The sequence below is a fragment of the Malania oleifera genome, chromosome 3 (assembly GCF_029873635.1).
Source record: "Malania oleifera isolate guangnan ecotype guangnan chromosome 3, ASM2987363v1, whole genome shotgun sequence".
Lineage (NCBI taxonomy): Eukaryota > Viridiplantae > Streptophyta > Magnoliopsida > Santalales > Ximeniaceae > Malania > Malania oleifera.
In genome coordinates, this window is record NC_080419.1 from 99250898 (window position 1) to 99264957 (window position 14060).

The 14060-nt window shown below is 39.9% G+C and overlaps 1 protein-coding gene across 1 annotated transcript; it reads right to left on the minus strand.

Annotated features, from left to right (window-relative positions):
* Nucleotides 1–217: 217 nt before the first annotated feature.
* Nucleotides 218–13731, minus strand: LOC131151905 (serine/threonine protein phosphatase 2A 57 kDa regulatory subunit B' kappa isoform). Its single transcript, XM_058103381.1, has 2 exons — nucleotides 11724–13731; nucleotides 218–910 (listed from the first exon to the last, which is right to left on the minus strand). The coding sequence occupies exons 1-2, from the start codon at nucleotides 12867–12869 to the stop codon at nucleotides 554–556; spliced, it is 1503 nt and encodes a 500-aa protein (XP_057959364.1). The 5' UTR covers nucleotides 12870–13731; the 3' UTR covers nucleotides 218–553.
* Nucleotides 13732–14060: the final 329 nt, after the last annotated feature.

A 14060-nucleotide genomic window follows, 5' to 3' on the forward strand; every position in this document is an offset into this window, starting at 1 on the left:
CAAGGTTTGTTGTCAGCTAGCTTGACTTTGATCTTCATTGCTTGTTTGTACGTTATCTACTTTTTGTTTCCCTAATTCTTTCGAATTCCCCTGTATATGCTCGTGTCTTAATGAAAAAAAATCTCAAACCATAATTGTGCCCCATGAAGTGTAAGCCCTATTCGAAACATTTGGCAACATGAGAGAGAGAGAGAGAGAGAGAGAGAGAGAGAGTAAATAGCCAATTAACAAGAGCCAATTAAAAGGAGATGGTTAGTACAAAATATTGTATAACCCATCACTGGCCTTCCCTAACATTCTAAGAGGAATCAAATCGTACTGAGAGTCCATACAGGAGTAAAAATGGAACACAGTGGAGCAGAACAACTTATACAAACAACTGGCCATTGACAAAGGACCCCATCCAAAAAATTTCCCACCCCTGACCAACGGCCAATTTCATTAAAACATTCTCCCCACATATATATCACAGGGAAAAGGGAGCAAAGAAACAACTAAACAGTGGGACAACCGTTAAATAACCAGTTAAAAAACCCTTAATTAAGGCGGCTGCTTAACAAGCAATTGAAGTCGCTAAAGAACTAACCAGAACCGCAGTATTTCCAACCGTGGGCTGGAGACTAGCGTCATTCTCCATGCGTTCCCATATTTCCTTCCGCTTCTCTGCAGCCAGTCTCAGGCTTGCTTCTTCCTCCCTAAACTGGGCATGGCAGGCCAGGAATAACATGTCGTCCATCTCCGAGAACATCCTTCTCACATTTAGGGTTAGGTTGAGCACAGCTTGGTTCCAATGAGATCTGGTATTCCTCTCCAAGGCCGGGAATATGATTGGCAAGACGACTTGCCGGTTATGTGCTATGAGGTTGACGATCTGGTCATTGTTCCATAAGAAAAGAGCCCTTTCAGCCACCTGAAAAACAGCAAAATAAAGAGTTTAGGAAGAGAGAAAGCCGCAGAAGGGGTAGCAACAACAAATTGACTTGACCGAGAGGCCATGAAAAGGATTTTTTTTAATAGTTTAGGTAGCGTTTGGGAGAATGATGTTGAGGTTTAGATTTGTATTTGTGTGGATTTGAAAAAAATTTAGTATCCATTCTCCCAAACACTACCTCAGGGAAATCATTGTCTTTCAGCAAATTGCATTAATTCAACATATAAATTCTAAAATATTCTCATTTTGAGTAGAGAAAGGGCAACAAAATTGCATTCAAGTAGAGCAAAGCCAACACCAGAGAGTATAAAAGACAGGCATAGAATGAAACCATCATGAGCATTTAAAATTCTTCCTACTCCACATCAGCCAATAATGCCCATGGATCAGCCATCAAAATTAATCCAATCAAGTGAAAAGAAGGCGGCATTTTCCAACAACAAAGCCCTTAGTCTTGCTAGAAGAGTCAGCTCCATGAATCCTTTTCCGCCATTCTATGCAACATAGCCATGTGGCCAGTTATCTAATGAAAGTAAGAGTGATGCCAAAGCCTACATTATCATGAGTCTCAATTCAAGCTATTCTAGAAGCCCTCCCACAAGGCTCTAAGACAAATTAAATCATCTTAATTGGATCATTATTTTGTCCACATTATAAGTTCCTTGACCATCTTAAACCCCCTTCTCTCATCTACGCCATATAATACTCCTAACTTATTATGAATGTTGCTTCTTAATTGCCCAAAATTTTGATCCATAGCATTGCTGGTCTTATAGCATTCTACAGACAGAGACCTTCTCCAATATTTAAAAAATAATAATAAAAGGGATCTTTGGACACCAAATGCAACAAGAAAAAGCCAGAAAAATACATCTTTACTAGCTTCTTAATTGGCTCATGATAACTTTTCAAATTATTTTCCTCCCAAATGAACCAAATGGAGCTAAATGTTTCCACCAACACCTAATGTTGGAGCCTCCAAAACATGGGAATTATGAGGCTATAACAAGCTTAATAAAGCATGAGCCAAAATCACAAAGAAGATAAAAATAATCATTGATCATCACTCACATTTGCTGCATGGAGCAAACCCAGAACAAAATAATCATTGAAAGTCATCTCTGCACAGAAGGTCTGAAGTGGTAAATTCTTCCATGGTAATCTGTTCAAAGGTAAGTAGTGGGACAGCTGACATGAGAACTCAGATGAGGTTATATTAAAGAGGTTGAGAGGTGTTTTGGGCAAGAGGTCACTGTCCACAGCTCAGGCTGCGTTCATTAAATATAGACAAATCTTAGATGCAGTGCTTGTGGCTAATGAGGCGGCTGAGGATGTGAAGGGGCGAAGTAGGGGCTTATATTCAAGTTGGATTTTGAGAAAGCCAATGACATGGTGAGCTGTGGTTTTTTTATAGTAGAGTTATGATTAGAAAAAGCTTTGGAGTCACATGGAGGAAGAGGATGAGAGGCATGAGTTCAATCAATTTGTTGGTTATCGTCAATGGCCAGCCCAGCGAGTGGTTCAAGGCCTCTTAGAGTCTCAAGGGCCTAGGCAAGGGGATCTGCTAACCCCATTTTTGTTCACCCTAGTCGTAGATGTTTTGAGTAGGATGCTTATGTGTGCCCACAACCTTAAGAGTTATTAGCGATCTACCAGTGGGGAGGGAGAAGGTTGAGGTGACTCATCTCCAATTCGCTGACAATAGAATGCTATTCCTCGAGGACAATATCATGACCTTAAGAAAGACCATTATCTTGTTGAAAATCTTCAAAAAGAATTTGGGTTTAAAAATCAACTGGTCCAAGAGAGGGGTAGCAGATCTTAATCTGGAGGATAGCATTTTAGAGGGGTTTAAGGATTTGGCAGGTGCATTTCCTCATGCTGGCTGCTTTCCCATCTTGGTCTTCCCCTTGGTGGCAACCCTAGGCTTGTGGCTTTGGGACACAGTGATTGAGATGGTGGCTAGGAGGTTGTAGTGGTGGAAGAGAGTGTACTTATCTTTTAGGGTCCGTATCACTCATTAGTGCCTCCCTCTCTAGCATCCAAATTTATTTATTACCCCTTTTTCGAGTGCCCATAAGCATCGCTAGGATTCTTGAGAGGTTGGTGCATGATTTCTTTGGTTAGATGATGAAAGGGACAAGAGAGGTCATCACATTAGCTGGGAAGTAGTTAGGTGTACTAAACCCGAATGGGACTAGAGCTCATTGATGTGGTTTTCAGAAACATCTCTCTAATATGTAGGTTTTGGAGATTCCCCTTAGAACTTAACTCCCTCTGGCACAAGGAGATAAGAAGTATAGACTTCTTAGGAATGGGTGGGATGCTAAAGGAGGTGGCATTCCTTCTCACGCAAGTCCCTTGAAATTCATCTCCCAGGTTGCTTGTCTTGCCTTCCTCTCACTTCAAAGCGGGTAATGTAACAAGGTTCGGTTTTGGGAGGATGCTTGGGCAGGAGAGAGGTCTTTGGAGTTGGTGGCGCCTTGTATTTTAAGCTTTGTTTCCTTCACAAAGCACCTATTAGCTCTTTCTTTTCTTCTTAGTGTGGGGTCTCTTGGGATTTCCACTTTTCTAGGAGTCCGAATGAAAGAGAGGTCAATAAGCTATCCACCTTGCTTACTGTTTTGGATCACTTTGCTCCATCTGCATGTGGGATGAGAGGGTGTGGAAGGGTGTTTCTCAAGTCCTTTTTCTTCCAGATCCTTTTTCCTTGGAGCCACGTCATTTTGAAGGCAAAATGTAATAAGAACACACTCAGAAAAAATTCATTAATCTTCAAGAAAAGGCATACAAGAACAAGATATATACATGGAACTCTTACAAGATGAATTCTTACAAGAGACTTCTTTGCTCTCACTTGCTCTGCCTAGCTAGAGGCTGGAACCCTCCCTTATATAGATGAGGAGTGAGGGAATATGCCATGCCATCTTGGAATATGCTTCGACATATTCTTTTTCCTTATCTCCTTTTTCATAAAGCTTACAAAGATAAAGATAAGATTCTCTTTACCTAAACTAATTTTAGATAAAGCTGACACCTTTAATGACAAGCACAACACAAAACAATAACAATTAAAGATACACTGACATCTCACAGGAAATGAAAACACAATAAAAGTAAAAGTTGTGACTGCTTCAGAGATCAACTTTTGATTTGTAATCATCTTCCTCTTCAGTTGGGTAGATCGCCATTATTTCCAAATCCTCAATTGTCCCATTACTTCTTGTCTGTGCCAACCTATTTGTCATGTAGGTGCTGTAAAAATGAAGAAACAGGATAGGGTAATGAAAGCTCTTGGCTTTTCCATCATCTTGGAAATGCATTGGGTTAAACAAATCTTATGGTAATTTGTCTAGGTCCACATGATTGATGTAGCATAGGTTTTTTCTTATGTCAACCCAATTATGTTCCGATAGACGTGGGTCCACAAAAGGAAAATTCGTATCCTTTCACAAATGGCAAAGATATCGACATACCTATTTCCTACTTGGTTTTGGATCTCACTTCTGAGGTGGAAGGTGACAAGTATGGGGACTCTGATATGAAATCTAATTGTTCAACCCATTGTGCTTCTATCTTAAAAAATAAGAGTCTGACCATAAGGTAGCTGTACAAGCGTGGTCTTTGCCTCTAGGTTGTAATTAATGCATAAGTCCATGGTTTATGCAGGATCATGCCGATTCGATAGGCCCTGGCGAGGTACCAAAGAAGAAGGAACGCTTTTTTGGGAAGGTTAAATAGGATAATGTGGGGACCCAAAGACCATTAATATATTGAAAAAGAGCGTGCTAGTCTAAATATTTTACTAGTGCAGCAACCAGTCCAAACTTTGAGAGGAAAAGAGATTGGAGACCTTGGATCATTTTGTTGTTTCCTTTGTTTATGGTGTGGCCAAGAATGTTATCTTGGATATCACTGGGAAGGGTATGGACAAGCTATGATGAGATTGGGTTTTTGGGCGAGATGAGGATGCCATGAGAAAAAATACTTGGCGATGGGTTGGTCTTAAGAAGAAGTCACTAAGGATGTTGTGCTTTCCTTTAATGTGCTTCACCTCAAATTTAAACTGTGAAAACCAGTTTACCCATCTAAGAAATTGTCCTTGCGGGAGGATCTTTTGCTTGAATTGGATCATCTTTAGAAAGGATGACATATCCATTTAACAGTGAAACTATGTCCAATTAGAAGGAATTCAAACTTTTCAATCCCTCTTTTTACAGCCAAAATCCCTTTGAAGGTGGAGTGATAGTGCAATTCTGATTATTTCAATGCTCCATTTTTGTATCCACAGATATGTCTAGTCCCATCTTCCTTTTTTTCTATTGACGTTGCACCCCAGAATTAGGCACTGGCGTCAATTTGCAAAATTCTTTTACCTTTGTCAAGAATCTGGAGTGGTGGTAGCTTCATGGTCATCCTTTCGAGTGATTTCATCGCCTCTGTGCGTTTGGATTCCCAAGGGGACACATCTTTCTTTTTTAAAAGTTGGTAGAGAGGTGCTATGTAGATTGCCAACTTTGGGAAAAAGTTTGTCATATAATTGACTATACTAAGGAATTGTTGCAATTGCTTTGTCGTCATCTAGCTGTCCGGAAAAGTGTTAGAGCTCTGTAGCAATATGTGGCTGCACCTTGTATTTTCATTGGCTAATCTTCATTCCAAGAAAGTCGATTGCTTCAACACCATTTTTTTTTTTTTCTGAGAGCATGATTCCATGATGTGCCACAATTTCCATGAATTGATTCAAGAGCTTTGTGTGAGATGTTGTATCTTTTAAAAATAGTAAGATATCATCAATGTAGATCAAGGCATGATGAAGAATAGGCTGAAAAATTTTAATCATCTCTTTGAAAGATGGACAGGGCCACTTTAAGGCCAAATGGCATGACAGTCCATTGGTAGTGGAAATTGGGTATGCAAAAGGCCATCTTGGGCCTATCATCTAGGTGGATGCCTAATTTCTAGAAGCCCGCTTTCAAGTCAAATTTTGAGAAGACCTAGGCCTCTAACAATTGCGAGAATAAGCTGGCCCGATTTGGCAACGGGAATTTGTCATCAACAAGAAAATGGTTGAGGGGCTGGTAGTTGATGACTAGTTTGAGCCTTCCTTAAATTTGTTCAGCCTTTTTGTTGACACAGAAAGCCTCGCAAGCCCATTGCGATTTTGTTGGCTCGATAAGCCCTTCTCCCTGTAGTTGGGTCAACTCATTTTGAGCCAGGGAATAGTGTTATGGATTCATCCCCTTGTGACTTGCCTTAGTTGGGTTGATATCTTCATTTTTTTTAAGGGAAGACTAACAAAGAACTTTGGATATTTCCACAATGGTTTTGAGCACTTCTTCAGAAATTCACTATGGCTGTTTGTACAGTTTGCTTGAATCAATTGAGCCCTAATTTCTTCTAAAGATTAGGTGATTTGAAAGAGATTAGGGATCTTGGTCCATTGAAATAAATATGACCTAAACTTTAATCCTTGTTTTGTCCACTGGACATTTTTCAAGTGCTGAATAATGTCAAATCCAATGAGGTCTTTGTTTGGAAGATTTGATCCAAAGAATGTGGCTTTGATTAAGCATTATGAATGGTGCTTAATATAGATTGACACACTTTTTAATTTGACATGGAAATGTTCTCCATTTGCCGCTTTGAAACCTTGGTTACACAACTTCCATTTATCTTCTGGGAGAATGCCTGGCTTTAAGAAGCCACACGCTGCTCTTGTATAAAAGAATGCAATGACTTTGATTGGTCTTGAGTATTTATCAGCTAGTACCCAAACTAGAGCAGAGGGTGAAACATAGTCCCCTTTCTTGAACTGTGTTGATAATGATTCTTGAATAGAATAGAGGTTGTGAACTTCTTCTGTTGATGCTATCGGGTAGCACTCATTTTTAATGGGTTGGATATGAGAACATTCTAGTGGATCATCCAGATAACTCTCGAACTCTTCGTCTTCATCCAAAGAGTCTGAGGGATCAGTCTGTTCACACTGTTGGAAAACAAGGATAAAATCTTCATTTTGTCAGTCATCAATGGAGAATACGAATTCAATGTCGTCATCTGAATCCCAATCTGATACTTTGTGCAGCATTTGAATTAATTTATCCTCTTTTGTTTCTGGGGACACCTTTTTGCATAATGCCCCTTTTGACAACAGATGTAACATCGATGATCTTTTAATTCTTTCTTATGTCTCTCCTTCTCATGCCTCCTCTTTCTTAGATATTTCCAGCGTTTCTCCTTGTGTTTTGATCCTCTGGATTTTCTTCGGAGATAAACATCTTCTTGTTCTCCTATTGGGCATGAGCATTGCATGTTTCCTTTATACTTGATGAGGAGATCCTTCATTTTGCAATCCTTGGTGATCTTCATTCCTGCTTTTTGGACTCATACATGTCATATTTTCTGCAAAGCGCATCCAGATTCATAAGAGCACTCTGATATAGTTTACCAAGGGAGGTGTTTTCAAGTCTCTTTCCACTCATTTGAAGTTCTTGAAGGACTTCGTCTCCTAATGGATCAGGCAAGTTGTTAAGATAGGCTTGCTTGAGGTTGATATCATCTGGTCCGCAGAGAGTGTAATATCTTTCAGAAATAATATTATAATGCTTCTCCAGATCTTTTCGTATAATTGAGCAGCATTTAATCTTCATATATTCTTCTCTGCTTTGGTAACATGGTCTTCCCAAGCACCACAGAACTCTTCAATGATTGTGGATATGAAAACATCCAAATTTGGAACTTGCGCTATCTGCAACTGCTTGTAATCTCCAAGGTTTATCCACCAAATTCTTAATCTTCCAATAACTGTAGAAACAACTCTTCCAATGACCTCTTTGAGGATAGTCCCTTTTTTCTTTAGTTCTGTTGTGCACCAAACATGGAGTTCAAGGATCTTATTCCTCCATTGGCTTGGAGGAATTCCTACCAATGAAATGGTAGGTCCATTTCCATTTGCACTGATTGAACTTTGCATGGGAATAGCAGATGAAGTATTGTCTGAGAGATTGATGTTGTATCCTGTGGATGGATGGCTAGGTCATCATCGTAGATCTTGGAGGTGGTATCTCTTCTTCAGACAAATCATCATCCGTCATAATGGCAAGTGTTGATTTTGGCGCTTCTTCTTGATGTAGGGGATTAGCCATCTTATCAAGAAGTTTGGAGATAAGAGTTTTCCTTTTCTAGAACCCCAATTTGTGATTCTCGATCTGGATCACTTGATTCTCCAATTTTTTGCTTATCCTTCTTCTTTTGAGCAGTGGCTACTACTGTTGCTTCAACTCGCTGGGTTTGGGTTGGCCTTTGAGTGTGCTGCCTTTTCTTGAGATGGGGAGAAGAGTCACTCCCTCTGAAGGACGCCTACATTGATACGAGCTAAAACGTCGGTTGAGGAGAGCTGAAAGCCAAAGTAGATGGAGGGAAAAGAGGATCAATCCTTGCCTGCCTATGCTGCTGCTGCTGGCTTTGCTTGAGAGAATTTAGCTAAGCTTTGAGTTGCTGCATTTCTACTCCCTTATTTTTGAAAGCTGGAGAGAATGTTGACATGTGCTCAATCATTAGCATCAACTCCTCATGCAATCTTTGGATGTGGTTCTGACATTTGTCGATGAGGATGGATGTGATATCGAACTTGTTCTCGACCTTGTTAGCCAACTCTCTCTAGTTATCCACGATTTGTTGTAGCATTTTATTCTAGGTCATGGCATTCTCTGATTGCCAAATGAGAGTTGCCTCTACTAAGGACACCTGCTTAGTAGATCCGTCTGGGTTGACGACAATTGGATCTTTGATCTTCCAGGAGCCCTTTGTTCGAGATCTCACATCTTCATACTCTATTGGTGGGAAGTCACCGTCATAGTTCGAAGGTCTTAGCATATTAATCTAGGGAAACTTATCATTTGTGGCTCTCAATAGGGTCAACATGCACAATTTGCTAGAAATCTACGAGTCTCTCAATGCTGATATCTATTGTGTGTGTTGTACTGTCATGAATCCGATGAAGCCAACACTCATCTTCTCCTCTACCGTTGAACGACAAACTATCTACGGAATGCTCTTTTTCTTGCTTTGGTGAAGCATGGATGGAAACTAGGAGTGTAAAATATCTTCTACTTTTGAGGTTATGGGAAGAGCAAGAATCAAACAGCAGTGTTGTGTGGTCTTTGCAGTCCTGTGAATTCTTTGGCTTGAAAGGAATGCACCAAGGGTCATTCTAGATCTCCTACCTCATTATGGGATACAGTGGTGTTTTTTGGCATCTAGTGGGCTCTTTCTTTAGGTTGTTTAGGGGAACTGTCTCTGTCTACCTTCAATGATTTTGGAGGGCAGCTCTAGCTTAGTTTGTTTGTATTGTTTGCACTTTCTTCTTGTTTTCTTTGAAGCTCATCTAATTCTCCATGGCTTGTAATTTCATTCTGATCTGTTAATAAAATTTTCTCGTCCAAAAAATAAAAAACCGATGAACATGAAAGAATATCTACAAGGAAAAATGCCATCACATTTGAAGAGACCAAATTCTGGAATCAGCTATGGAGGATAATTGGCAAAACCATCTTATGTTTAAATGAGGTTCACCACATGCTAAATGAGATCATCAGAAAAATTTAAATTCAAGGTTGCACAGAAGGATGGCACCCACAAAAACTGCTACCATTGCAGCTGCAGAAGAGTTGAAGAAACGATCCTTGAAAGGGGTTGTACCCGCTAACAGGAAGCTGTTCCCCCAACCAAAGGTTATTCATGGCTTTGTATATTCATACATATATGCATACATATGTATGCATGCACATATTTAAAATTTTGGACACCAGAGCAGCACAACTTAGAAAGGGAAAAAAGAATAGCACCATGCATTGGTTTATATTTTATAGAACTTCCATAAAGGACCTGATATTTCTGTTGACTAAGTTTGAGTCCCATCCATGAGTATGATCCCCATACTTACTAATAACCGCAGAATCCCAGAGTCATAAGGATTTTCTGGCAATGTCCTTCACCCTAAATGCCAACCAAGGACCAATTCTTAGATAACACAACCATTTCACTGCCACAATGTTAAAAACAAAGATCACTCACCAACATGCCAACTGTTACATTTCCTCCTTTTCTCCAGGCCCATATCAGAAAAGTCTTACTGAACTGAAGTATCTCAATCATTTTAGCTGGCATCTTAAAAGATGCATAGACCATCGTTTTTTCTTTTCTTTTTATTTTTCATAGGCTGGCGAGTAAGCCATATTACACTCAGGCCAAGAGGAAAGGCATCTGGAAATTAGTTAGTACTCTCAACTAGAGAAATCCAGTTTCTTCGACAAGATAATAGACACTTGCTACTTTTTAAATGGACAGATTCTGAAAAATCTAGTGCTATAAGTTCCCACAACTCACAATCAATGTCTTAGGGAGGCTGCTCACTTGTCACACACCCTCCCAATGCAACGGATAAAATCCAAGCCTATTCACATTAGCACCTATTAAGATGCCTTTACAAAGGTTGATTCAAAAATCAACCTCAGTTCATACCAATGAAGAACGATGCCTTGCAGTTTCTCATTTTCCCAGCATCCCTCGTCATTAAGCTTAACATGATTTTACATCATAGCAGTTCTTGAAAATGCTCCAATCAAAATTAACATTTCAGCACCAAATAGCAAGACTCTAGAATTTTTAATGATCTGCAGCCTCACCATCTGAACAAATGACAAGTGTAAGGGAGGTAGCCTCACCTTGGTTTATGAAACAGGGAACTCGGTACAACCTCACCATTCTAAGTTTCTCACCATCTGAGCTAATGACAATTGTAAAAAGATATGTTCTCCAGTGTTGCCCTAAACTTAGATGACTGGAATTCCAATTATATATATTTAACTAAATTTCTTCTTCGTTGGCAATCATAAAAACCTAGTGTCACCCTCTTTACTTTATTTAAACATAGGCGTTGTGTCCAGCTGCATTCCACAACCCCATGGGCATATCTATAACTACTGAAAGTACTGACATCACTGACTAACAGGCAAAAAAAATGCTAAAAATTGATTGCCAAAAAAATTAATAAAAAATCATCCTACGCATTTAAATTTGGTTTGTCACTCAAGGAAGATTCAATTTAAACTTAAGTAATGGTTTGGACTCTTTCTTTTCCAATGAAAAAAAAAAAAAAAAAGTTATCTCTAGCACTTACCAAGACAGCTTGGAAAATTTTCAACCTATACTCATGAATATATTATTCTGAATGCTTGAAACAGCGGATAAAACATCATTGAAGTTCATTGGGCAAGATTAACACCCACTATACAAACTTTTTTGGAAATGACTGTATATGGCAGTCAGATGGTGGCCAGCGGTAGCCACCGCAGGGGGAGGCACAAAATGGAAATAAATATAGATGCAACAACATACATTGAACTAGATAAACTATCATAACCTAGATAGAATAACATAGATATAGTTTTTGATTTTTTGAATCCAAAGAGAACATAAAAATAATAATTGAACCTGGTAAATACAACATAAAACTGAAGGGCGGTATCTGAAACAGAAACACAGTAGTTTGTGCTGTAAGTGTAACGTAAATATCGAAGAAATATGGCACTAACATTAGTAATTGTTGTGCACTTGTGCCATTTAGGAAGGAAAAAGGTAAGCTTTTTTGCTTGAGGGGGTGGGGTAGGAGGTTGGGGTATCTTTGAACGGCTGGAAAGGTAATTAATAGTAAGCAAAATATAAGATGCCTAGTCAATGAAAAGCTATTTTTCACATCAACTTATGCAGAGGACATGTAAAGTATTACCTGGAAGTGGAAACTATTGATGCAGCAACCAATCCTCCAGAACAATGGAACCATCACCTTTTGGAATTCCGTCATGTTGATTCCTTCCAGGATCTCTTCCAACTCACCCAGAAACATAACCTCCTTCTGGCTATTTGTTATTGGCCAATATTTCAATAGCCCCTTTATCACAGTGCTCGCTAGCTTTGGCTCCTTCTCTATAAACTGTGTAACACAATATGACAACTGTTGGAAATAAACGCCCAAAGATTTTGGCTTGTGGAGCGGAATCAGAGCCCTCCACAAAAAGATCTTGTGCTCCTCCTTTAGAGGCAACGCAAACCCACTAATTACACTCCCAAAGATCTCCAGTAACTCAGCAATTCCATTATGTCGCTCAGTCTCAAACACAAACCTGTAAAATATATTGCTTATAGCTTTCCGGACAAAAGGCCTGTGAACCATGAACTTCCCATATATCCTGTGCAGAATTGTTTTTAAGCATTCTCTTTCTCTAGGGTCTTCGGAATCAAAGAGGTCCAGCAATCTCAAAATAAACGAGTGATCTATGTACCTTTTCGCTACTTTTGCTTCAAGATGAGAAGAAGTAATAAATTTGAGCAACAAGTCATACACAATGTGTAAATGGGACCAAGAAGGGTCAAACACTGGCTCATCATCCTCATTTTCACCACCACTCGAATTAGACCGATAATTAGGTGGAAACACCCTAAAAAGATTAATTGCACACATCTTACACATTGCTACAATTGCAGGTTCAGAAAACCTCGAAGGCGCAGAAGCAACAAAGTCCACAAGCTCCATCAATGTTTGTCTTTTGATATCTTTCTCTACAGAATTCTTACTTGGGTCATTGAAATCAAACAGCACTGAGCATAGATTGAGCTTGCTAATAAAAAGATTCATCCTCTCTGAATTAGGCACATCTTTGAATGGAAGTAAAGGCTCAATACCTGCAACAACGCTTGCTGGAAACACCGCCGAGGACATGCGTTTAGCAGGGCTAGATCGGCTGCACACACCATTCCCATTGTTCGCCTGGTGGCTGCCATTAACAGCACCAGCGCCAGAACCGCCCCTCGGACTCTCAGGTGAATCCGATTTTAATGATTTTCGTGGGAGCCTACTGAGAATTTGTTTGAGCATCGTGAGAGAGGATCGGTTTGAGATCGAGCTCAAATCAAACTCATCAGATTTTCACGAATAACGCAACCTCAAAATAACCTCGAAACCCTAGATATTCATCGTAGATTAGGGGAAAGCGCCGCAGATTAACATTGCAGAAGACAGACGGGCGGTGGAAAAGAAAGTGCCATCAATAAGAGATATTGAAGAAAGATCAGATCTTGCATGTGCAGGAATTGTCGTTGATTTCTCAGACAATGATTCGGGCAGAAAGAGCAGAATTATGAAAACACGAAACCATCAAGAAAGGAAAATGATTGTGAAACGATGTGGATCCGAACAGAGCTAAAGATAGAAATCGAGATACAGAAAGAAAGAGAACAAAAAGAGGAAATTTTACATATTTACTACAAAAACTCAAGTCTGCAGCTTGTTAATCCCAGAAAGAAATAAGTTTGCAGAGGAAAATTTAAGAGACAAATGAAAATATGAAATTTAGAGAGAGAAAATCGGGGAGAAGGAGAGAGGAGGAGAAAAAAGGATATAATTTCAGCTTCAGATCACAAACGAAAACTGAAAGCCGTTCTTTCAATGCGCAAAGAAATCATTGGAGAGAGAAAGAGAAAGCTTAACATGTAAGGACACACGGAGTTCCGATGAACTTTTGGAGATGGAAATCTGTTCCGATTTCCTTTTGAGATCCCCACAGAGGGAAAATTTATGGACCTATTTCCTCGGCCGATGAGAATATATTTGTCACGGCAGAGACATTTTCCGAGAAAATGCGGGTAAAAAGTATCGTTTCCGGGAAAGAGAGAGAAAATGAAAAAATAAAATTAAAATTAAAAACCCCTGATAAAGCTCGAAAAAATAGTGAGTGCGGGCCATTCTACTCTGCGCTCGAGATGTACTTGATATTCTGCGACGCGTGATCTGGGCCGTCGGATCAAATGACAGCGCCGGGGCTTAAACGGGGCAGCCGAAACGACGACGTTTTTCCCTCGTTCCGTACAGGGAAGCGGCCAGCTGCTGACCTGTCCCGCCGATCTGCGGCATTGGATCCCTTTGCTGCTCACATGTTCAATACTCGAAGGTACGCCAGCGCGTACGCATGTCTTCGCCACGTCATTACCAAGTGGGTCCTACGTGTCCCATCTCACGTGTCCAAAACTCGGATGTGCGCCACCGCCCCCATGTGTCATCTCACTATAT